General features: G+C 42.8%; 2 protein-coding genes across 3 annotated transcripts in view; both read left to right on the top strand.

The window, feature by feature from the left end:
• Positions 1–18419, top strand: part of CGN (cingulin) — a 30466-nt gene extending 12047 nt beyond the window's left edge. The window contains exons 10-20 of the mRNA XM_006900092.1: positions 8273–8482; positions 8803–9009; positions 9538–9795; positions 10852–11022; positions 14154–14315; positions 15303–15392; positions 15875–15958; positions 16070–16188; positions 16637–16745; positions 17408–17571; positions 18278–18419. Of these exons, the coding sequence (XP_006900154.1) occupies positions 8273–8482; positions 8803–9009; positions 9538–9795; positions 10852–11022; positions 14154–14315; positions 15303–15392; positions 15875–15958; positions 16070–16188; positions 16637–16745; positions 17408–17571; positions 18278–18419 (1716 nt within the window). The remainder of the gene's footprint in view (positions 1–8272; positions 8483–8802; positions 9010–9537; positions 9796–10851; positions 11023–14153; positions 14316–15302; positions 15393–15874; positions 15959–16069; positions 16189–16636; positions 16746–17407; positions 17572–18277) is intronic.
• A 6394-nt stretch (positions 18420–24813) lies between these two features.
• TUFT1 (tuftelin 1) overlaps positions 24814–25396 on the top strand; it is a 60518-nt gene continuing 59935 nt past the window's right edge. For both annotated transcript variants that reach the window (XM_006900091.1, XM_006900090.1), the window contains exon 1: positions 24814–24895. In XM_006900091.1, the coding sequence (XP_006900153.1) occupies positions 24836–24895 (60 nt within the window). In that variant the 5' untranslated portion in view covers positions 24814–24835. The remainder of the gene's footprint in view (positions 24896–25396) is intronic.

The raw sequence follows: 25396 nt of genomic DNA, 5'->3' as shown, positions 1-25396 counted from the left end.
AAGAGTGTTGACTGTGGAGCCAAGCAAACTAAAGCTGTTAACAATCTCAATCTCTTCATCTATTCTGATGCTGCCATTTGGCCCCATGGTGAGAATCTTTGTCTTCTTGATATAGAGCCACAATCTGTATTGAAGGTTGCAGTCCTTGACCTTCTGCAGCAAGCACTTCAGGTCCTATGTACCTATGTGGTGTGTTAGGTAGTTTAAAATTCTGTTTTCTGTAGGAAACTCCTAAAAGAACAGTTATGTGAAAAAATGGTCTTATATTTTTACTATATTGTTTTCAAGTCAATACCTACTATGTACAGTTTGAGGTCTGTTAACTGTACATGCTGACAGTGACCTTGTGCATTCTTCTGAATAATCTCAATTAATTTATCATGCTGGGTAAAGTGAGAAAGCAATAAGCAGTCTTTCATTAATACCATATTAAATAAATGTATTTGTCAAGTGTATAATTGGGAAACAAATTATACAGTAGATAAACTAAACAACTTCAGGATGGACCATACAGTGCTGTTTTTCTTTTGTGATTAGTTGGTGCCTTTCATTGAAAGCTTTACACACGTCTTTCAGACCAGTTATGGTACTTTCTAAATTTTCATAGTGGCTAATAGCTAAAGAATTTAAACCAGACCGCATACTGTTTTATTTTTATCATCTCAAAACTTTCTGACATTGACTCAGAACTGACCCTTCCTTGGTGTTTTTGAGGTTTTTAAAAAATCCTTTGAGAGGAGATTTCCCATCTTCCTCGCCACGAACTATTGGTAGATTTGAACAGTCCGAGGCGTGTATTTGGGTTAGCACAACTCTCTACGCCAGAATTCCTGTTTCCCCTATGTGTGTGTATTTACATTTTGTAAGTCAGAGCAGCAGAAGGGGGAAGAATCCCCATCAAGAATTCAGCAGCACGAAGCTCTCTTAGTTTCGTCAATCACGTGCCACCTTACCTTCTTTCCAGTCTCCACCAGCCCAGCTCTAAGAGTAAGCCTAGGCTCATATGGTTAGCCCTGGCTTCAGGTAGTGTCACATCCAGCTGAGCTCTGTCTCATGTTGATCTCTGGTTCTACTTTCATTTGGGATGCCTTATTACCTACTAATTCTTGTTCTGTCCCTCACCGGAATCGTTGGCTTGTACTTCTTTCTTCACAGTAATGACATTCTCTTTTCTGCCACCAAACCTGCTCAGTTTCAGCCTGGTAGGATGACAGAATTAACTAATCTCTCCATTAGTGTTGAACACACCTTATTTGCATATTCTTACCCAGAAGGTATTTATACATTGTTAGTAAGCTATTCTGTCCACTTGTGGGCCACAAACATCTCACATGTATAGTCTTACCCAGTCAGAGGGAGCTCTGGTGGCCCAGTTGCGTAAGGAACTATGGTGCCAACCCAAAGGCATGTGGTTTAACTCCACCAACTGCTCCTTAGGAGAAAGATGCACATTTCCCTTCCATATGATTTACTGGCTCTGAAAATCAGTTGGAGGGTCAGCCATGAGTTGGTTCCAACTCAGCAGCACATAACAACAAAACAACAACCCAGCTATAGCTGGATAGGACTGCTGAGAGAACAAACTGGTCTGTCTTAGGAGAAGTGCAACCAGAGGGCTCCTTAGAGACAGGAATGGTGACTCTTTGTCTCACATACTTGATAGTGTTGTCAGGAGGGGCCCATTCTTGGGGGAAAGATACCATACTGGGAAAGATGGCGTGTCAGGGAAAGAGCGGATGATCTTTAACAAGATGGACCAACACAGTGGCTTTAACATTGGGCTCAATGAGGATGGCCCAGGGCAAGGCTCAGATCTGGTGTTTATGAGTCCTAGTTAACGCAACATCACATAATAACACCACCATCCCCCATTTATTGTGGTCTTAACTTTCCCCCTAATTTCTGATGTTGTTCAGCGTCATTCTATATACTTATTGACCATGAATATATCATCTTTGAAGAAAATATATCATCTTTGAAGAAATGTCCACATAGATCCTTTGCTCATTTTGAAGTTTTATTGGGCTATTGACATTCTTTATGCATGATGTATATTCTTTATTTACATATGTATTCTTTATATATATATACACACACATACATCACTCTTATCAGATACATGATTTGCAAGTATTTTCCTGCATTCTGTGAATTACCTTTCTACTTTTCACTTGTGTCTTTTGAAGCACCAAGGTTTTCATTTTAATGAGGTCCCATGTAGATCTTTTTCTTCGGTTGCTTGTACTTTAACATTGAAGAATCTGTTGCTTAATCCAAGGTCACAAAGATTTACTGCTGTGTTTTCTTGAAAAATTTTATAGTTTTACCTTTAGCTCTTTGACTTGTTTTGAGTTAAATTTTTTATACCGTGTAACAACCAAGTCTTTTGTTTTGCATGTAACTGTCCAAGTTGTTCAAGCATTATTCGGTTAAGTTCCCACTTAATGGACTTGGCACCATTGTGGAAAATCAAATACAACTTTATTTCAGGACAGTCAGCATTGTTCTCTTGATCTGCATGTCACTTTTTATGCCAGTACCACACTCTACTGTGGGAAAAGCTTTTAGTCTTTCATTATTAAATATATATGCTGTTAGCTGTAGCTTTTCATAGATGCCTTTTATCAGTCTAAGGAAACTATCTTCTTTGCTAGTTTGTTGATTGTTTTTATCACAAAAACGGTTTCGATTTTACTAAATCCTTTTTCTGCAGTTGAGATGATCAGTTTTTCTCACATTCTAATAAGATTGTGTGTTTCATTAACTTTTCCATGTTCTATTTCTAGAACAAATCTTACTTGGTCATATTTAGGCCTTTCACTATACTATCAGATTTGGTTTGTAAGTACTTTGTTAAGGATTTTTGTGTATAGGATTTTTTTATAAGAGATATTGGTGCCCTTTTCTTATGATAGCTATATCTGCCTTTGATATATCAGAGTAATACTAGCCTCATAAAATGAGTTTAAAGTGTTTCCTTTTTTTTTAAGAGTTTGAGAAAAATTCATATTAATAAATCTTTAAACATTTGGTAGAAATTTCCATTAAAACCTTCTGGCCATAGACCTCTTTGTAGGGTTCTTTTTTTTTTATTATCACTTAGGCTCTTTTAGATTTGATTTTCTAGTTCTTGATCTAATTTTGGTAGTTTATGTCTTTCTAGAAATTTGTTCTTTTTGTATATGTTGTCTAATTAGTTGGGATACGATTATTCACAGTGTCTTTTTTTCCACTCAGAACAATTTTTATTGGTAAAAATCTTTTGATACAGGATACTTCACCCCCCCCCATGTCAAACAATTTTTTTAAATTAATAATTTTAATGAACATTTACAGAGATTTTGGGTTTCCATTTATTCATTGCTGCACTTCTCTCCCCGCCCAGCCTTCCCCCCCCAGTTCACTCCTCTCTTTTAAAAGTAAAAGAAACACTCCCTCCCTGGTACACAATCCCCCCCACACCCGTCCCACCACCCCAAGTACATTCCACTATGCAACCTTAATTGTGGACTCTTGTGATAACCATAATACCCTATCATACATCACTTTTAAATTATTCTCTCACTCATCTGTTTCAGTGCAGTGTACACAATTTATCCAGTTTTTCTCAGTCTTACTCCAACCCTGATATCAGTCCCATTTTACAGTTGTGACACCATGCAATATTTGTCCTTTTGCGACTGAGATATTTCACTCAGCATAATGTCCTCCAGGCTCACCCATTTTGAATAATATTGCATGAGTTTCTTGTTTTTCAATGCAGCGTAGTGTTCCATTGTGTGAATATACCACAGCTTCTCTATCCATTTGTTTGTTGGTGGGCACTTAGGTTGTTTCCAACTCCTTGCTATTGTGAACAGAGCTGTGATAAACATGGGTGTGCGTATATCTGCTTGGATGTCAGCTATGGTCTCTGGGATATATTCCCAGTAGTAGTGGAATTGCTGGGTCAAATGGTATCTCTATTTGCAACTTTTTGAGAACGTGCCATACTGCCTTCCACAGTGGTTGCAACATTTTACACTCCCACCAACAGTGAATAAGGGTTCCAGTTTCTCCACAACCTAACCTCGCCAGCATTTGTTGCTTGCTGTTCTGTTAAATTTTGCTATTCTGACTGGGGTGAGATGATATCTCATAGTTTTTATTCACAGTGTCTTTATGATGCTGTTTTGTTTCTGTAGGGTTGGTTGTCATTTTTATTTTTATTTTAGAGATTTGGTTTTTTTCCCTCTCCCTGCCCTTCTTGGTTGCTCTAGCTAAAGGCCTGTAATTTTTCTTGTTATTCTTGTCTTTTTTTTTTTTCCTCTGATTCCTTGTTATTCTTTTCAAAGAAATAATTTTTTGTTTTGTGGATATTCTCTTATTTTTTTTTTCTCTACTTGTGTATAGTTGTGAATGTGAAACCATACATAATAAAACATGTATCCATTTAACATTTTCCACTTGTACAGTTCTGGCAGCATTCTTTACATTGTGTCATTACTCTTGCTATTTCTATCCATATTTTATTTTTATCACTGTTTATCACAATTTAAATGTTCTAACACTCCTCTTTGTATTAGAGTTACTACTGTCATTTTGACCCGAACCAGGTAATTCATTCTTTAAAAGAGTGTAAGACATCTGAGGTGCAACTGTTGGGTTTTTCCTTGTTTGGAACAAACAGAAGTGAAGAAAAATCAGAGATCTTTAATCCTTGAGACCACTCGAATCTCATCGTTAACTGCCCTGAGACCAAAAGCACTAAATGATGCCAGTCCACCGCTGTTGACCCCTTTGCCTGAAGATCACAATAGAAGTTCCCGATAGAGGGGGAGGAAAATAGAGAACAAAATTCAAAATAATGAAAAAGATCAAGCTTACTGACTTGATAGAGACAAACAGAATCCCCGAGATGATATAGCACTTAGTCATTCTTCACACCTAGAATTTAGATCTTCACAATGATTCAACTTAGAGCCAAACAATATACATGCCTAAATGGTAAACAGTAGCATCAGGAAGGTACTAATTCCTTAGAATCATTCCAAATCAAAACAGCAGCATTTTCCCAAGAGTAAAGCTTGGGAGGCAGAAAGGGATAGGAAAGGTGGGTGAGTGGAAACCGTAAGCATAAGAATGAAGTGGGAAGAATGTTAGGGATTGTCATTTGTGTCATGAAACATAATGTGTATGAATTGTTGAGTGGAAAACCATTTTGCTTTGTAAACTTTCACTCCAATTACGATAAAAAAATTTTTTTATAAAAAGCTTTTAAAGTGTACTGTTCAAGATGAATATTATTTCCTAGTAGAGCTATATAGTTAAAAGATGACATGATGAGATAGTTGTGGATTCAAGGCCTTAACAATGAAGATTATTTTAGTAGATTTGATTTGACTCCAGTCCCAGTAGGCCCAAAAGTCTGACTTCTATAAGAATTTGAAATCCTCTGATGCATTTTCTTCTTTTGGATCATGATCCATCTTTTGATTCCCCATAGTGTATGTATGGTTTGGGGAAAACTTACAGAGTGAGTTTTCCATTCAACAATTTATGCACATTTTATTTTATAACGTGGGTTACAATTTCCCCAATGTAACAACACTCAGATTCCTCCCTAGGATTCCCCCTGTCAACTTGTCATTCTTTCTTGTCCCTTCCTGCCTTTGGAATTTTTATAAAAACAGTTGCCCTACTGGTCTTGTGTGGTTAGTTAATTATTTTGTGCAGTGCATCCTTCACCAGTGTTATTCACTTTAGAAGGCTCTCTGTTGTTTGCCTGCAGGCAGATACCAGAAGGTTAGTTCACTTCCAGGTTTGAAGAATCTCTAAGAGTCACAGTCTGGAAGATTCCATCACTTAAAAACCAGTTCAGACCAGTAAGTCTGGTCTTTTTTTTCTGGTGTGATTTCTTCCATTCTGTTCAGAACCTTCTGTGGTCCTGGTCAAAGTGATCAGTAGGGCACTGGTGGTTGTTCCTCTCCAAGCTTCACAATGCTGCCCAAGGTCAACAAGAAAAAGACGGTAGAAAAGGAACAAAGACCCAGTGAACAAATCTGGGAGCAAGGCCAAGAAAAAGTGGTCTAAAGGCAGAGTTCAGGACAAACTCAATAACCTGGTCTTGTTTGACAAAGCCACATATAATAAACTCTGTCAAGAAGTTCCCGACTAAAAAAAAAAAAGTTCCCGACTATAATAAGCTTATAACCCCGGCTGTTGTCTCTGTTCCCTGGCCAGGGTGGCCCTTCAGGAGTACTAAGTACAAGACTTATCAAGCTGGTTTCAAAATAGAGCTCAAGTAATTTACACCAGAAACACCAAGGGTGGCGATGCCCCAGCTGCTTGTGTAGATGCATGAACAAGTCCAACCAGCTGTGCATTTTGAAAAAGAAATTTATTCAATTTAAATAAAAACAAAACAAACAAAAATCAACAATGTGCTCAGTGGGACTGGCCAGGCACCATCTATTTTTTTCCATTCTCAGACTATTTGGAGTCTGTAGCTCACATGGTCTTAATGTCCTTCATACTGATGATTTAATTGAGTCTTTTAGTCATTCTTTCCTCTGCATGAGGAGAAAATAATAAGTTCCCATAATTTTTATTTTTATTATTCACTGTTACATAGTCATCCCTACACAACCCACCCCACAGTGTCCCATAATTTTTGAGGCAACTCTCAGTCATAGTATATTCCCATCAGGTTTTAATGTTCAGCTATGATTGAAAACCCCAACTCTATTCCATATGGTTTTATTATTTAACAATCTAGAAAATTCTTTTTTTTTAAATTATTATAAATGATCCATGCTTTAACTCTCATTTATAGAAAAAAAAAACACACACACACCATGCAAATCTATACCCTTCCTCCACCACTGTCAGCCCCTAGATTGTACTGTCTTCCGTGGCTCAGTAGAGTCCTCTTGACCTTGGCTTTTTTTTTAATGCTATTAATTTTAATGAACATGTACAGAGATTTTGGATTTCCATTCATTCATTGTTGCACTATTTTCTCTACCCCCCCAGTTTGTTCCTCTTTTTTCCCCCCTTTGAAATTCTGTTTTAATTGTCCCATTGCCACAGTGTTTGTCAAAACCAGTTCTGATTAATCTCCTTTGTCAGTGTGTCCCTTGCCATTCCCTATCACTCCTCCCTGAGAGAGACTTCACCCTGATTCATAAGGAAAAGGGGATGGCGTATTCTCTTAGATATTTCCTGCTGAAAGGGAGGCTGTAGGTTTCAGGGTGAAGATCTTCTCTCACTATTCTAAAGGGCCCCTTTGGCAATTTGACCTTGACTCTTACTGAACTCTGAATAGTATCTCCACTTGCTCACTATGCATTTGATTAGTTTTATTATTCATTCTTCATTGTTCATTTTGATTAGAAGTTGGGTGTGTCCCCTGTATGCCTTCTCTGTCTCCTGTGATATCCATCACAGTGCAAGTGCTTGGCTCACATCCAGCTGATTTGAGTAAAGCAGGAATGGTGGCATTGTAGCACTGCCAGCAAAGATCCCGAGCTTCTGAGCTCTTAATTTCAAGGTAAACACGACTATTTCTAAAAAATTTATATATATATATATATATAGTGAAGTTCACTCTTAGTGGTAGATAGTTCAATGGATTTTTTTTACTGCTTGTATTGTTGCTTACCTTCGAGTTGGGACTGTCCCATAGCTGACCCTCCAGCGGCAGTAAATTTCAGGGGAGGAGATTGTCCATCCATCTCCCATGGACCAGCTGGTAGATTCGAACTGCATGCCTTTGGGATTACAGTGCAGATTCTTACCACTAGGCTGCCAGATCTCCCTGGAGATATGTAACATTCTATATGCATAGAATTGATTATGAAAATCAAGATAAAAAAATAGTTCTCATGTGCAGAATTCTATATGTGTAGAATTGCATATCTACCAAAATCAAGATGCAAGAGCAGTTTAATCACCCCCACCCCCCCTCCCAAAAAAATCCTTCCATTATTCCTCTGTAGTCAGCCCCTTTCTAACCCTGGCTCCTGGTATGCATAGATTGGTTCTACTTTTCCAAAATGTCATTTAAATGGGATCATACAGTCTGTGTAGCCTTCTTGTTTTTCTTGGCCTGGCTTCTTTGATTTAGCAAAAACTTAGCCACTTCTTTGGTTGTTAATCCTGCAGTCTCTCTTATTCTAAGCAGCTGGGACCAGAAGTTCAGAGATTTTAAAGAACCAAGCCAGGTCGATGAGGGACTCTGATGTCCTGGGGTAGCTCTCTTTGCCCTGCCACTATCCCCCTTCCATTCCAGGAGCTGCGCCGAGCACAGGAAGAGTGCAAAGAGCTGCAGGCAGAGCAGCAGAGCCAGGAGATGGCTGGCCAGCTCCGGGAACGGGAGTTGGAGAAGAAACTGGGAGTCCTCAGGGTCGAGGCTGACCGAGTCCAGGAGCTGGAACAGCAGAACCTGCAACTCCAGAAGACCCTCCAGCAACTGAAACTGGACTGTGAAGAGGCTTCCAAGGCAAGGGGAGTGGGCCCAGGACTTAGGAGGTGGAGGCTGAGGGTTCTGGAGGGCTGAGGAACCAGTGGGCGTGGAAATTACCTATCATAGGTATGTAATGACCAGATCCTTGGTCCTAAGTGTGTGGTAGAAACCAGCCAGGATTTGTTGGGAGGGCAGCTGTGTCTGACACTGAGGCTCTGTAGGGGTGGGGTTCTCAGGGAGTCTCTGACAGGTGGGACCACAGTCTTTTTGAGCGCTTGCTGTGGTGGGGGCTTTCATGGGAGTAGCAAGTACCCTGACCCCGAGGTCTGAGCCACCGCTTTCTGAACTATCCATAGGCTAAGATGGCAGCAGAGACGGAGACGTCAATGCTGGGGAAGCGTCGGGCAGCAGTGGAAACAACCCTTCGGGAGACCCAGGAGGAGAATGATGAATTCCGACGGCGCATCTTGGGTCTGGAGCAGCAGCTGAAAGAGGCGCGAGGCCTGGCGGAGGGCGGGGAAGTGGTGGAGGCACGACTTCGGGACAAGGTCCAGCGGCTGGAGGTCAGTGCTTCTGTGGAAACTCTTGGCTTTCTCTTGGCCAAATATGTAGCCATACATTTTATTTCCTCCTTAGTGTGCTTCTCTTTTGCCTCATTGTTTAACCTTGGGGTTTATACCATAGAATGCACTTTGGTGTGAATGTTTCAGTCTCTACACTAGTATTTTGCCTCTTATTTCCTACCCTGTCCTTGCTGCTCTCAGAGCCTTGATTTTTTTACTGGTTTTTTTCTACATCTGTTCTCATTGCTCATAGATACCTCTCCCCGTTCCCTCAGTTTTTCAGTTCCTATCAAGTTGATTCTGACCTCTGACCACCATGTGACTGTCAAGAGTAAAACTCTGCTTCAGAAGGTTTTCAAAGGCTTATTTTCCCCAAAACTAGATCACGCAGGTGTGAATGTCAGCCTTTGATTTCGCAGCTATTTGCACTGTCCAGGGATGACAACTCCTCTTACCCACCTCCATATGATTGAACCCAAGCTTTGTCTCCTTCCTGTCTGCCCTCCCTCACCTCCTACTCCTTCTCAGGCAGAGAAACAGCGGCTAGAGGAGGCCCTGAATACAGCTCAGGAAGAAGAAGGGAGCCTGGCAGCAGCCAAACGGGCATTGGAGGCCCGGCTGGAGGAGGCCCAGCGGGGGCTGACTCGCCTCGGGCAGGAGCGCCAGGCACTGAACCAGGCCCTGGAGGAGGAAGGGAAGCAGCGTGAGGCCCTCCGGCGGGGCAAGGCTGAGCTGGAGGAGCAGAAGCGTCTGCTGGACCGGACTGTGGACAGACTGAACAAGGAGGTGGGGCACAGGGCCGCCTGGGCGTGTAGCAGGGGCTCCACTCGTAGAAGCTCAGCTTGTGGGGGTGTGGACAGGAACCTCAGAAATGTGTGGTGTGTGCTTTCTCAGATGTATGGCTGGAGTGGCCAAGGCAGCCTTCCTACCTTTCCTCCTTATTTTTTGCTTTTTCCCATTTACTTTATGGTTTCAATTCGTGGGGAAACCATCCTAGCAGGGATATTAAGCATGTTGTTGCCTATGAGAACTAAACATAATGAGTGAACGAATCTTCTGATAGAATTTATCTCTGGTAAAGGGGAAGGGGACATGGAGGAAGAGAGGTAAGTTGTGTTTTGAGGATGAAGTTCTCTCACTTTATAAAACAACAGCAAACAATTTATCAGTTTGTAAAATGCACATTTTATGATCTCTGAAATGGGTTATATCTTATGTTTGGTGGTGGGTCATAGTCCAGTTGGCAGGTTTTTCTTTCCTGGTGGTTTATCTTATAATGATTGGCATCTTCAGTTTGCTAAAATAGAGTAAGTTTAAGGGTTACTTTGCATGAGGCACTGTGATACATCCATTAGGTAATTTAATTGAGTGCATGTCTCACAAAAACTTTCTGATATTACGATGGCTAATACTTGTTTTATAGTTGGAGAGCTGGGACCCAAAAGGGCTAAGTTAGTTGCCTGTGCTCATATGGCTGTACTGGGATTTGAACCCCAATGTCTGTATACTCTTGTTATTGTTGTGCACCCTTGAGTCAAATCCAAACGATAGCTGACCCTCTGGTGGGTTTTCAGAGGCAGTTAATTGCATGGGAGGAGACTGGCCATCCTTCTCCCATGGAGCAGCTAGTGGATTTGAACCGCGCACCTTCTGGATTGCAGCACAACTTCTTGCACAGCAGAGCTCTCTTATAAAGTCTTAGCCACTAATAATACTAGGGATGTTGGTCCAGGAAAGAGCAGTATAGGGATCTGGGAGAGTGCTGTTGTCTGTTTCCAGGTAGGACAGAGGCATCTGTTTAAGAAGTACAGTACTGAGAACTCTCATTTTGCTGTGTTTCAGCTGGAGCAAATGGGTGGTGACTCGAAGCAGGCTCTGCAGCAACTACAGGCTCAGCTGGAGGATTATAAGGAAAAGGCCCGGCGGGAGGTGGCAGATGCCCAGCGCCAGGCCAAGGATTGGGCCAGTGAGGTTGAAAAGACCTCTGGAGGACTGAATCGGCTTCAGGATGAGGTAGGGGCTCAGAGTCAATCCTGAGTGGCAGTAGGGTGGGACCTATTCCAGTTTCCTTGGTTTGAAGTAGTAATTCATTGCCTCCTAGTAGAATTCATGATCACGGGTTCCTGAGATCCAGGTATAGGTCTGCCTGCTTGTAATGACATACCAGCATGGAAGATGATGGGGGGAGTGATCCACTCCGGGTACAGAACGTGGGGGATTCATTGTCCAAAGAGCAGTGCTTATCAAAGTGCAGCACATTAGAGTTACCTGGAAAGATTTTTAAAAATCCCAATGGCCATTGCTTCTCGGCCTTTTGGCTAAGATCAAGTGTAAAAATCCCAATGGCCAAGCTACACCCAAAACCAAAGCCACTGTCATTGAATAGGTTCAACTCATAGTCACCCTCTGTCAAGTTTCCAAGGCTGTATGTCTTTAGAAGAGGAGGCTATCTGCCTTTCTTCCATGGAGTCATTCTTTTAGGTTACCAGCCCAACACATAAAGCATGGTAACACCAGGGTTTCCTAGGCTACAGCCTTTAAAATCGTATCATAAAAAAAAAATCATATCATTCAGGATCAGTAGTTTTTTAAAAAACTCCCCTGATGATTCCAATGTCTGTAGAGAATTTTTTTAAATTATTTTTTTAAAATGTATAATCACTTTTATTTCTTTTTCAAAATACATCTGAAATAAGTAAAAGTATATTTCAGGTGCTTTTCCATTTTTTACACATTTATTTATTTATTAATTTTAATGAATGTTTACAGAGACTTAGGATTTCTAGTCATTCATTGTTGCACTTTTCTCCCTACCCACCCCCTTCCCACCCAAATCACTTTTCTCCTTGAAAGGAAAAAGAAAAGCTCTCTCATTGTTATGCAGTCCTTCCCCCCAAGTTCACTACACTATGCAACCTTCACTCTGGACTTCTGTAATGACAAGAATACCCATTCATATGTCCCTTTTAAACAGATCTCTCCCTCATCTGTTTCAATGCAATATACATAATTCCTCTCCTCCTTTTCTGTCTTCCCTCAACCATGATGTCAGTCCCTTTTACAACAGTGGCCCTATGCAATAGTTGTCTTTTTGTGACTGAGATATTTCACTCAGCATAATGTCCTCCAGGGTCATCCATTTTGCATAATATTGCATGAGTTCCTTGTTTTTCAATGCAGTATAGTATTCCATTGTGTGAATATACCACAGCTTCTCTATCCATTCGTTTGTGATGGCACTTAGGTTGTTTCCAGCTCTTTGCTATTGTGAACAAAGCCGCTATAAACAGGGGTGTACTTATATCTGTGTGGGTGGCAGTTATGGTCTCTTTGGGGCATATTCCCAGTAGTGGAATTGTTGGGTCAAATGGTATTTCTATTTGCAATTTTTTGAGAAAGCACCATACAGCCTTCCATAGTGGTTGCACCATTTTACACTCCCACCAACAGTGAATAAGGGTTCCAGTTTCTCCACAACCTCGCCAGCATTTGCTGTTTGCTGTTCTGTTGAATATTGCTACTCTTACTGGGGTGAGATGGTATCTCATAAGTTATCTTGATTTGCATCTCTATTTCTTTTTCTTTTTTTTCTTTGCATCTCTCTTAGAGCTAGGAATTTTGAACATTTCTTCATGTGTTTGTTTGCCATCTGAATGTCTTCTTTGGTGATGTGTCTGTTCATATCCTGTGCCCATTTTTCAATTGGATTATTTACCTTTGTCTTGTTGTGGTGCTGAGTATTTTTTTTTCTTTTTGTTCTTTTTTTCTGTGTACTGTCAAATTGGATCTGGTTGGTACAGGAGGAGATTGTTCCTCCTTCTCCAGCAGAGCATCTGGTGGATCCGAACCACAAACCTCTGGGATTGCAGAGCAGCTTCTTGTCACTAGGCCACCAGCACTCCCTGGTGCTCGAGTATTTTATAAATTCTAGATAAAAGTCCCTTGTCAGACATGTCATTACCAAAATGTTTTTCCCAATCTGTGGTTGCCCTTTTTACCCTGTTGGAGAAATTTTTGGATGTGTATAGGGATTTGATTCTTAGAAGGTGCATTCATCGATTTTATCCTCTCCTGGTTGTAGATTTTCCAGGACGCTTGGAAGACTTTATGTTGTGGACTAAGACTTCTAGAGTTCTTCCAAGCTTTTCTTTAATGAAGCTTATAGCCCTTGCTTTTAATCCTAGGTTCATAATCCACTTTGAATTGGTTTTTGTGTATGGAGTGAGGTGTAGGTCTTGCTATCTTGGTTTCTGCTGAGAAATCAGCACTTAAACTTATCTGCTCTCCTTTATAGGTTACTCTTTGTTTCTCACTCACTGCGTACAGGATTTTCTCCTTATCATTGGTTCTGGCAAATTTAACTATGAAACGCCTTGGTGTTTTTCTTTTGGGTCTGTTCTATATGGTGTTTGCTCTGCATTTTGAATATATATTCCTCATTCTTCATTATGCCTGGGAAGTTTTCTTCTGGTAATTCTTCCACAACTTTTTCGGTGTGTTTACTTGCTTCTTCCTGTTCTGAGATTCCAGTGAAGCCCGTGTTATTTCTCTTGATGGTGTCCCACATTATTCCTAGGTTTTCTTCTTTTTCCTTCCTTTTTGATTCTGCTTTTTTGCTCTAGCAGATCATTGGTGACAATTCTCTCTTGTATTTCACTGGTTCTGTGTTCCATCTCTTCAACTCATGTGTCCTCCATCATGTTGACAGCTCTGAAACATTGGACCTCATATTTTGGATCATGGTTTCTTGTTTTTTCCAGTGCTGCTATTGCCTCATTTGGGCCATCTCTATGCAGCTTGCTATTCCTCCAGCTCTTCACAGTGTACTCTCCACTGTTGCCACCTTGGAATTCCCTGTATGTAGAGAATTTTTATGACTGGAAACTGGTCTTTTTGTTATCTCTATGTTCTGGGGAGCTCTGGTGGCATAGCTCGTAGGAAACTGTGCTAATAACCTAAAGGTTCAAATCCACAGTCACCTCCAGAGGAGAAAGATGGGCAATCTCCCTTTCAACAACCTCTGAAAATCTGCTGGCTGATCAGCTATGAATTGGTTCTGATGTGGCAACAATGAGACTGCTTTGCACTTCTAACCGTTATCAGCAATAAAAAATATTTCTCCTGTCATCTAACCTTATGCCTAGACTCAGCGGCTGCGGCAGGCCCTGCAGACATCCCAGGCTGAGCGGGACAGTGCCCGGCTAGACAAAGAGCTGCTGGCCCAGAGACTACAGGGGCTGGAACAAGAGGCAGAGAATAAAAAGCGGTCCCAAGATGACAAGACCCGGCAGCTGAAGGGCTTGGAGGTGAGGATGATGCTGGGGGAAGCTGTGGTGGGTAAGGAAGACGGCCCCGGGCCCTGGTACAGGCAAGATCTGTGTGGAGAAAGGAATCAGGTTATTTCAAGCCTCTTTCTTTGAAAGATGGGTTTTATTTGGTTGCACTATCTAAAACAACTTTGAATTAATTGCCAATGTTCAGAAATGTTTAGGTTCCACATTAAATTTCTGGCTTCTTTGGTAAAATTGGAAAGATACAGTAATGCTGAGGTTTTAGTCCTGCATTTTTGACGTGGAAGCTGTTGGTTGGAATTGAGCAGTGTGGTTCATGGGGCTATGTTCATTCATAATAATAGTAATAGGTAAACACATACTGTGCTGTGAAACAAATAAATGCATATATACTGTGCTACGTGTCAGCCATTTTAAGATTCATTGATTCTCAGAATAAACCTGTGAGAATGATACTCTTGTTTTCCTCACTTTACACATGAAAAGAATTGAGCTACAGAGAAGTGAACTAATTCACCTTTGTGACCACACTGCTAGCAAGTGGCAGATCTGAATTTCAAAACCAGATAACCTGGCCTCCACGTCCATCCTGTTTACCTGTACATGGTGCTGCCTGATTTTGGAGTTTACTCCCCCCAGTCTATACCCTGGTCCTTCAATTTCTGACCCTCTCCATCTCAGCCGTGGCCCAGGCATTTGGGCATCTCTGTGTTTCCCACTGGGGAAATAAGGCTTCTTCAGCGAGAAGTGCTTTCTGGGGTCTGCCGCCTTTCCAAAGGGCAGTAAATAATTAAGAGCATGCCCCACTTTTTTCCCGTGGTGCTACATCTGGCCAGCAGAGGGCACTAACTCTATATTGGCTCCTGGCAAAAACTAGGAACAAGACGTTATGGAAATGCAAGAAGTCTAGGGAACCTGGGGTTTAAATGGTTCCTGGTTAGAGATTAGCATTCCAGTGCCTGGTATTTGAGCCAGGATTGACCTGTTGTCCATTTGGCACAGGAAAAAGTTTCACGGCTTGAAGCAGAGTTGGATGAAGAGAAAAACACTGTGGAGCTGCTGACAGACCGATTAAATCGTGGTCGTGACCAGGTAACTACTCACATAGGCCTCATCTGTGTCTGTCTCTGACTTCATGTTTTTTCCTCTCATAAACAATTTTATGCTTTCCTGATGGCTTTCATATTTCCTAATCTGGAGAGTTCTGGCTGCAGAATCTGGCCAGGGCTAGCTGTGCTTTAGGGTCTTGTTTGCTTTCGGTAGGATTAGCAGGTTTTCTCAGGTAGAATAAAGCCAATAATTTGGATGAAAGGAGGATTCCTGATGACTTTGAACTACTCTGATCTGAGTCGAAGCTACTGCAGCTCAGAAGAGGTGCAGGTTCCTGGCAGGACTAAGGAGGCAATGTTCTTAGGGCTACTCCCATTCGAATAGGCTGTGATTTCCTAATTGCTTGGGAATTTTGACATTTAGGATTCAGAAACCATCCCGCAGTGCCTCTTCTTCGCTTGGGTTAGCTTGCTGACTCCTCTTTAGCCTCCCCAAGCCTGGTTGCCCTTGCTTTCCTCCACCAGGTGGACCAGCTGAGAACAGAGCTCATGAATGAGAGGTCTGCTCGACAGGACCTGGAGTGTGACAAAATCTCTTTGGAGAGACAGGTGAGAGGAAAGGTGGGGAGTCACAGGCGAGACTCAAGGAGGCGGGCACAGAAACCTCAGAAGGGGCTGAGGAGTGGAGTTCTAACCATGGAGGCTTCCTTTCCTCTTCAGAACAAGGACTTGAAGAGCCGGTTAGCTAGCTCAGAAGGCTTCCAGAAGCCCAGTGCCAGCCTTTCTCAGCTTGAGTCCCAGAATCAGGAGTTACAGGAGCGGCTGCAGGCTGAGGAGAGGTATCATGAGCTTGCCCCCTTGTTCCTTCCGCCCCTCTCTTTCTGTTCTGCTTTGGGGCTTCCTCTGGCTTCACCTCAGACATAGTCACCTGGCCTGATCTCTGTTGTTGTTATGTACCGTCGAGTCATCTGCGACTCATAGCGACCCTATGTACAACAGCCCTAAACCCTCCTCTATCCTGTGCCAATCCCATTGCCTCTGACACACCCATCCTGATTACCCCAGTCACTGAATCAATCCACCTCATAGAGGGTCTTCCCCTCCTGCGCTATCCCTCTACCCTCCCAAGCATGATGTCCCTCTCCAAGGACCTGTTTCTCCTTACAACATGTCCAAAGTATGTCAGACGAAGCCCTGATCTCTAGAGAGGCCTTTTCTCTCCAGAGAATGTTGCAGAAGTTCTGAAATCAGAACACCTCTATCTCCCCTGGACATCCCCTGCCTTAGGGAGAAGACAGTTCTGCAGTCAACCAACCGGAAATTGGAGCGGAGAGTGAAAGAACTGTCCATCCAGATTGATGATGAGCGGCAGCATGTCAATGACCAGAAAGACCAGGTGAGGGCATCCAGGGCCAAATAACCATGTGGCAAAGTATATATTATGTATCTGCTTGAAGACAGGGAGGCTTCCATCTTCCACATCCTCCAAATTTAGACTTAGTTTTTTTAAGTATAAGGACAAGGAGATTAGACTGAAAGGAATGGAAAGGAGTGATTCTAAAATGAGATTTTTTTTAAACTCTTGAGTCAGTTTTAACTTGTGATGATATCCTCGTATGTATAAGAATAGAACTGAAAAAAGAAAAAAAAGAATAGAACTGTGTTCTGTAGGGTTTTCAGTGACTGATTTTTCAGAAGTAAATTGCTTTGAGGCCCTTCTAAGTTGTCTTGAACTTTTGGTTATTAGCCAAGCACATTAACTCTTTATACCACTGAAGGACAAAATTGGACCAGAATAATCATAGTAAGCATGCTTAGGACATGCTCGGTTCTCTAAGTATATAAACTCATTTAATCCTGAAAACAGCTTACAAGATGTGTACATTTGTTATATCCTTTTTCCAAATGAGGAAACTGGGGAATAGAGATTAGAGAACTTGTCCATGGTTCAGAACATTTCCAAGGGACAGTACTCTCTTGTCAAGATTACTTCAAGAATGGGGCTAAGGCCATGGTAGCAGATACCTATCTAATGAGGGGACTTGGTGCACTGTCCAGTTAAGCCTGCGGGTGAAGGCTTTGAAGCGGCAGGTGGATGAAGCAGAAGAGGAAATTGAGCGGCTGGACAGCCTGAGGAAGAAAGCCCAGCGTGAACTAGAGGAGCAGCATGAGGTCAATGAACAGCTCCAGACCCGGATCAAAGCCCTGGAGAAGGACTCCTGGTATGAGCTGCCCTACAGCACTGTGCTCCATAGTAGACCCTCCTGAACTGGATAAGGAGAATCTCCTTAAGAAGGGATTTTGCAGATAGTCACTCATTCTTAGCAAGATGCCAGTATGATTACCTCTTAGGAGCTTATATACCACAAATCTCTGATTAGTAGGGAATCTTGTGAGCAGCTCTAGGCCTTAGAAGAATTGGAGTTTCTTTAGCCTGTTGTTGTTAGGTGCCATCGAGTCGAGTACGACTCATAGAGACCCTATGAACCAAAGATCTGAACCCTACTCTATCCTGTGCCGTCCTCACACTTCATGACACACAGGAGCCCATTGCAGCAGTCACCGTGTCAGTCCACCTGGTTGAGGGTCTTCATCTCCTTTGCCGACCCTCCACCCTTCCCTACATCATGGACATCTCCAAGGGAATAGCCCCTCCTCGCAACATGCTCAAAGAATATAAGACAACGCCTCATCATTCTTGCCTCCAAAGAGCACTCCAGCTTCACCCTCTCTCACAGACATATCTGTTCTCTTGGCCGTCCATGAGATGTTCAGTACTCTTCTCCAACACCACAGTTCAAAAGCACCAGTTCTATCATCTCAGTTCATTGTCTAGCTCTCAGATTTTTTCCTTAGCATGGAAAGGGTAAATGTCTCAATTGTTCCTGTCCCCTTCCTTACCAGGATCTCTTGCTTTCTTTGATTCAGGCGTAAAGCTGCTCGCTCAGCTGCAGAGTCAACCCTCAAACATGATGGACTGAGCTCAGATGAGGAATTCGACAGTGTCTACGACCCCTCATCTATTGCATCACTGCTTACTGAGAGCAACCTGCAAACCAGCTCCTGTTAGCGCATAGTCAACAAGAGCCCAGAAACCCAGCTTGGGGCCTATCCTAGCCAGCCCTGCTCTGCACTGTCTCTGCTGTGCCTTGCCCAGCCCTGGATTCCACGTTCTTGTGGGTGACCCAAATGTTCAGATCTAAGGCAGGGAAGAGTCTGAGTCTTGGCTGTAAAAATGGTATCAGAGCTAAGCTGATTATGGACTTTCCCTTTCCTTTAGAGGAGTGGGTATTTTAGGCCAACCAAGTCCTTCCCTTAATTGCAGATATCACTTTGTTCTCCCTCATAGAAAGATGGTCTATATATATAGATAGACTGTGGAGAACTGAGCATGATCATAAGGGAGAAACATTGCCATGTATATAAAGCTTTAGAATACGTTTTCTCTTTAATAACCTTGAAGCTCAGGGAAGTATTCTATGTGATTCAGCTCCTCTGACTTCTGAAACCCATTTTCTTTCTATCAGGAGCAGGGTGAGGGAGAACATTACGGATAATGGACACGCTGGCGTGGCTCTCCTCACTAAATACATGCTCCTCTTTGTACAGTCATGAGACCTGTGAAGAAGTAACCCCGTCCTCCTCTTCCTTCTGCACCAGCGGGTCCAAGGGACTCTCCTTCCCATCGTTGCCATTCCTGCCTTCCTCCTTCCTCTCAGTGCCTTAGCCAGGGTGAGGAGTTAAGGATGCCCTTCTTGCCTTTTATCCCTGAGCATTTATACCTCTACAGAGCCTTTCCACAATTAGGGGCCTCCGTCTTCCTTTTCTCTGCCCCAGTGACTGGTTGGGAGAGCTTTCAGCTTTTCTACTGATGAGCCCATGTGAGACTTTGGTAGGGCAGTGACCAGATGGTGAGGGCCTGGTTCTGCTCAGGGTTTCTGTCTTTCAACCCTCTCTTCTGTGACTATGGATGCTGCTAGAAGCTGGTTAATCCTAGGAACTGTGACTACTGTCTTCACAAGTTCAGAACACAAAGAATTCCCTGTGGCCTTCATTGTGGCTTTCCTGACCAAATGTGCCCAAACTCACTCAGTTGGGAACTATGAACCCTCGTTTCTCTGGTCCTGATTCTAGGCATCCTACTTGGAGGTGAGATCTGACACTTGGTAGAAATGAAGGGACAGTGGAGGCTTTATTTCTCCTTTGGATCTTGGGGAGTGTCAGGCCCTAGTGGGGAAGAGGTAATGGGGATGATTTACCTCTTTAATTCCTTAAGGAGCTCAATATGGAGCTGCTGGGGAGAGGAGGAAGGCTATTCTCATTAATGACTTTAATCTCTTAATTTAAAAAAAAATTCCTCTATTCTCCTGCAAATCAAACATTCTCTCAATCCAAATCCAGCTTTGATTTTATTTTAAATTAAATATTAAAATTATATATCTATACAAAAATTGTTGGCTTGTCATCTCTTTTTTTGGGGGGGGGGTCCTGGCTTCTTTGGTAGTTTAGATTTCATGAACAGTTTAAGAGGCTGAAGCTGAAGTTTTCCTCACCTCATTGTCCCTCTTTTCAGAGACCCTTCCACAGCAGATCACATGGGATCTGGGCCCTAGACAGTATACAGTCATCCCATTCTCTGGGATAACCCACTGATGATAGGAGAATATCAGTAAATAGCATCAAAGGTTAGAAGAAAGCAGATCGGGGTTTTATTCCTGTTGTATTTTGTAAATTGTAAAAGGGACAAGGGCAACCTGAGAATAACAAGTCTGACCTCTGTTATCTCCATAAAGGGGAACTGTTGCCACCAACAACATCCACTATATAAAACTAATCCCTTTAAGGTTTGACATGGCCACCTCTCTGCATGCTTCTGCATCTACTTCTAATTACTGGGTCCAAAATTTGTTACCAGTGACTCACAGGCTTTCGTTTTCTCAGAGTTGTGGGATTTATTAAGGAAATAGGATGAGGGAGGCAAAGGATGTCCCACAGTGAATGTTCTGGTTAGTAAACAGCAGTCCCAAGCCTGGTTAACAGCAAGACACTATTCCTCAATTAGTTCTGATAGTTCCTCAGTCAACAAGTCAAAGTGGAGGTTCAGTCTAGCAACACAAATGCAAGAAGTCTCTGGTTTCCTCAATTGTCCAGCAGGCTTTGTCTTGGCAGTCACAAGTCAGCTCTTCTATCAGTTGTCCAGCAAGCAGAACCTTAACCCTGGCTCTATCTCCAGGGTTTCATCAGTCTATGCCTCTCCATGGTCTCTGTACAGTCCAGTTAGCTTTCTTATGTTGGCCTCACAGCTGTTGATAATGTTGAAGACACTGGTCAACTGTAAATCATGTACACAGTTGAGGCAGCTAGACACTGCTCCCAGGAGAACTGAGGGTGCTGGGTGGAGCTTCAAAGATTAAATTTATTTACGCATTCCCACCTGGCCATGTGGTCAGGTCTAAGGCAACTGATATTGTTGTTATGCTCTGTCAAGTCAACTATGACTCAGTGACCCTATGAACAAACGAATGGCTCTGAACCTTGCCCTACCCTGAGCCAACCTCAACATTTCTGACACACCTGACCTCATTGCCATAGTCACTATGTCAGTACATCTCATGCAGGGTCAACATCTTCTTGTATTGACCTTCTACCTTTCCAAGCATGATGTCCTCCAAGGATTGGCCCCTCCTGACAACATGCCCAAAGTATGCGAGACAGAATTCCAAAATCCTTGCCTCTAATGATCAACCTGGTTTCATCCTCTCCAGGCCAGACCTGTTTGTTCTCTTGGCAGTCCTTGGTATGTTCAATACTCTTTTCCACCAGCACAGCTCAAAGGCATCAATTCTTCGGTCACCCTTAGTCATTATCTAGCTCTCCAATACATAGCAAGTAATTGAGACTAGCATGGCTTGGATCCGGTGAACCTTAGTCTGTAGTCTTACATCATTGCTTGTTAGTACTTGACAGCAGATTTTTCCTAATGCAACTCAGGTTTTGATTTCCTGACTGCTGGTGTCGAGGTTGTTGATTGTGGACCCGAGCAAGATGAAATCATTAACAACTTCAGTCTTTTCTTCATCTGTCATGATGCTGCCTATTGGCCCAGTGGTAAGGATTTTTCTTTTCTTGATGTTGAGATGCAATCCATATTGAAGGCTGCAGTCCTTGATCTGCAGTAAGCACTTCAAGTCCTCAGTTTCAGCAGGCAAGGTTGTGTCACATGCGAGTCTTTCTCTAATCCTGATGCAACATGCTGCTTCATAAAGTCCAACATTTCAAACTATCTGTTCAGCATATAGATTGAAAAGGTCCAAAGAGGGAATACATCTCTGAGGTACTCTTTTCTATGTTTTGAGCCATGCAGTGTTCTCCTACTGTTTGAACAACAGCTTCTTGGTCTAGGTATAAGTTTTGCATGAACACAGAGTGCTCTGGGATTCCCATCCTCAATGTTAGCCTCAATGTTAGATCACAATTTGTTGTGATCCGGACAGTCAGACTTCTTACGTAGCTGATAAAACACAAATAGACATCTTTCTGGTACTCTCTGCTTTCAGCCAAGATTCATCTTACATTGGCAGTGATGTCCCTAGTGCCATGGACTCTTCTAAACTCAGCTTGCATTTCTGACAGTTATCAGTCAATGTATAGTGCTAGTTGGTTTTGGATAATCTCAGAGTTTGCTTACATTAATGATGTTGCTTGATATTTTCCATATTTTGTAGATTACTGTTTTGGGGAATGGGAATAAGTATGGATCTCTTCCAGTCAGCTGGCCAGGTAGCTGTCCTCTAGATTTCTTGGCAACCTGGTGAGCACATCTAGTAGGGTTGCATCTATTTGTTGAAATATGTCAATTGACAATCTATCAGTTCCTGTGGCCTTATATTTTTGCTGATGCCTTCAGAGCAGCTTGAATTTATTACCACCAGTTCTTGATCATATGCTACTTCTTGAAATGGTTCTATGTCAACCAATTCCTTTTGGTACAATGACTCTCTATTCCTCCCATCTTCTTTTGATGCTTTCTGGATCAGTCAAGGTTTTGCTCATTGTATCTTTTCAAGTATTGCAACTCAAGGCTTGAATTTGTTCTGTAGCTTTAGAAATGCTGAGTGCCTCCCTTTTGATTTTCTGACTCCAGCTCTTTGCCTATTTTGATGTAATACTTTCCTCTTTCTTCACTAACTGCCCTTTGAAATCTTCTGTTCAACTCTTTTTTGACATAATTTCTTCCCTTTGTTTTGGCTTCACAGCATTCATAGTACAATATTCATAATCTCTTCTGACATCCATTTTAGTCTTATCTTCATGTGTCTTTGTAATGACCTTTTGCTTTCTTCATGGATGATATCTTTGATGTCATCTCACAGCTCATCTGGTCTTTGTTCATTAGTTTTCAGTGCCTCAAACCTGTTCTTGAGATGGTTTTTAAATTCAGGTGAGCTAATCTCCAAATAATATTTTGGTTCTCGTGTATTTGTTTTCATTTTCTTTAGCTTCAGTTTGCATTTGCACTTGAGTGGTTGATGCTCTGTTCCACTGAAACCTAGTCAGGTTTCAGCTGACAGTTAGTTTCTCCAAGGATTCTTTCCACAGATATAATCAACCTGATTCTTGTGTAGTCAGTCCATCAGGTGAGGTCTATGTATATAATCGTCGTTTGTGGTTTTTATGAAAGGTATTGGCAATGAATAAATCATTGTAAAAAATTCTATCATTTTATTTCCAGCCTTATTTTTTGCCATCAAGCCTTTATTTTCTGACTACTTGTCCTTCTTCCTTGTTCCCAACTGTTGCCGCCCAGTCACCAATTATTCTTTTTGTGTGTGTGTGTGTGTGTGTGTGTGAGTGTACCGTCAAATCAGATCTGACTGGTACAGGAGGAGACTGACCCTCCTTCCCCGGCAGAGCATCTGGTGGATTCCAACCGTGCGCCACTGGGATTGTAGTTGCAGCTCCTTGCCACTAGGCCACCAGAGCTCCCCATTCACCAATTATTCTTAATGAATCTAGGTTGCATGTTTTATCAATTTCAGACTGCAAAAGTTGGAATGAATTTTTTATTTCCTCTTCTTGAGCTTTAGTTATTGGTACTCATATTTGAATGATAGCGGTATTAACAGGTCTTACTTGTAAGTGTACGGGTATTATCCTGTCACAACATTGTACTTCAGGATGGATCTAGAAATGGTCTTTTTCACTATGAATGGCAAACCCATTTTTATTTACTTTTTCATTCTCAGCATAGTAGATAATTTGATTGTCTGTTTCAAAGTGACCAATGCCAGAGCCCAGGTAAGCTCACTAATATGTAGTGTGTCAATCTTTTTGTGTTCCATGTTTTTAAAACAATGTCCAATTTTCCTACATTCATACTTCATATGTTCCACATTCCAATTATTATTGGCTGTTTGGAAGCTTCCAGTGCTTTATCTAATAGTCTACTAATAGTCTAAGTGTGTTCTAATCCTATCATTTCGGATACACTCAGCATTCATCTCCCCAGCACAACTATCTCTCTTCCCTTTCCTACCAGGCATGGACTCAGTGGTGCCCTCCTGGGAGATAGGGAGGTTCCTGCCATCCTTGGGCTTGTGTTGCCTCAGAGAGTCAGTTGTTCACAAAGCCTCTTGCCATTCTAGAGTGGGCCAGATCTGGCAAAGCATTCTGCCTGCTGTTCCAGTGGACCACTGCCCATTGGGGCAGCCACCTGCCTAGAACAGCTGGGCTGGGAAGAGTCTCCAGGGTCTTTCTTGGACAACTATCTCTTCTAGGCCCCATTATGCCAACCTGGCTTGGGAACTAGTAAAGTAGTTGAGGCTCATCAATTTAGGAAGCATACCAATTCCTTTTAAGGCAATTATGTCCCGCCTATCCCAGCCATATAAGGACAGCTTTGGTATAATAGCTTCTACAAAACAAGCCCCACCCAGAGCCAAGCTGGCTTTGACTCTGGCCTGGGCCTCCTGCCAAGAATGGGCACCTGCCAGACAGGCTTAGGCCAGTCTGAATGAGCTGGCCTCTTGGTGTCTGCAATTTCACAGTGGAGGGAAGGTTTGTTCAGCTGGCTCCTCAGGACTACAGACTGGTCTATGTATGAAGAAAATAGCTAGTGTTGAGGATTTTGCAGGTACCAACTCATCCCCTAGGGGGCAGAGTGATTTTGAGGTTGAAAGCACTAATGAATGTTTGAGGATACAATCACATACGCTAGACAAAAGGTTCAATTACGTCCTCTGGGTAGTGCTCCACCTTTATGCAAATTTGAACGAATGCCCTTGCTGTGTTTCCTGAAATCTCTGGGCCACTCCTACTCCACTCATCAGTCCACTCTCATTGGTGAATTGAGTTATGGGCGCAGCTTACCTCCTGTCCCCGCCCTCGACGTGTCTATATAAGGGAGTAGTTCGCCGCCCGCCCGCCCCCAAGGACCCGGGCCGCAAGGCAAAGCGCTTGTGTGTTGTGCTGCCTTGTGGGAAGACTATGAACGGGACGCGGAACTGGTGTACCCTAGTGGACGTGCATTCTGAGGGGCAGACCGCGGTAAGAGAAGGTGGCCACACCGCCTCCCTGTTTAGTATTCTCGGTTTCCAATTCCGCCCTGCCGATGCCCGGTGAAGAGCTCGCTACCTTTACCTGGTGCTCCACTCAGCCAGTATCAGGCAACCCTTCTCTTTTCCCATCACCCGGCAGCAGCCGTGGTAGGGTTTTGGGGATTCATAGGACAGAGATTCTTTTCGAGGTTCGAGGGGTCGGGGTGTTCCTGCCCTTTGGGAGGGCATACACCGGACTCGGCGCCGGTGCGCGATGGCGGAAACTTCAGCCGCGGAGCTCTGGGCGCGTTACTCACCCCCAGTCCTGTGGGGAGCTTGATGGAGTCAAAGGAGAAGGAGCGCAAGCGGCGGGACCCCTGCTCCCGATATCATGGACGCTTTGTCCTCGAGAGGCGGATTAGACTTTGCCGTGGGTCTTTGTGAACTCTCTGGCCCTTCAGAGAACTTCATGGAGCTTTAGATAATTGATAACAAGAAAAAGAGGTAGCAG

The sequence above is a fragment of the Elephantulus edwardii genome, unplaced genomic scaffold, assembly GCF_000299155.1.
Source record: "Elephantulus edwardii isolate Elephantulus edwardi_28Jun2011 unplaced genomic scaffold, EleEdw1.0 scaffold00273, whole genome shotgun sequence".
Taxonomy (NCBI): Eukaryota; Metazoa; Chordata; class Mammalia; order Macroscelidea; family Macroscelididae; genus Elephantulus; species Elephantulus edwardii.
This window is presented reverse-complemented; position numbering and strand designations above follow the sequence as displayed.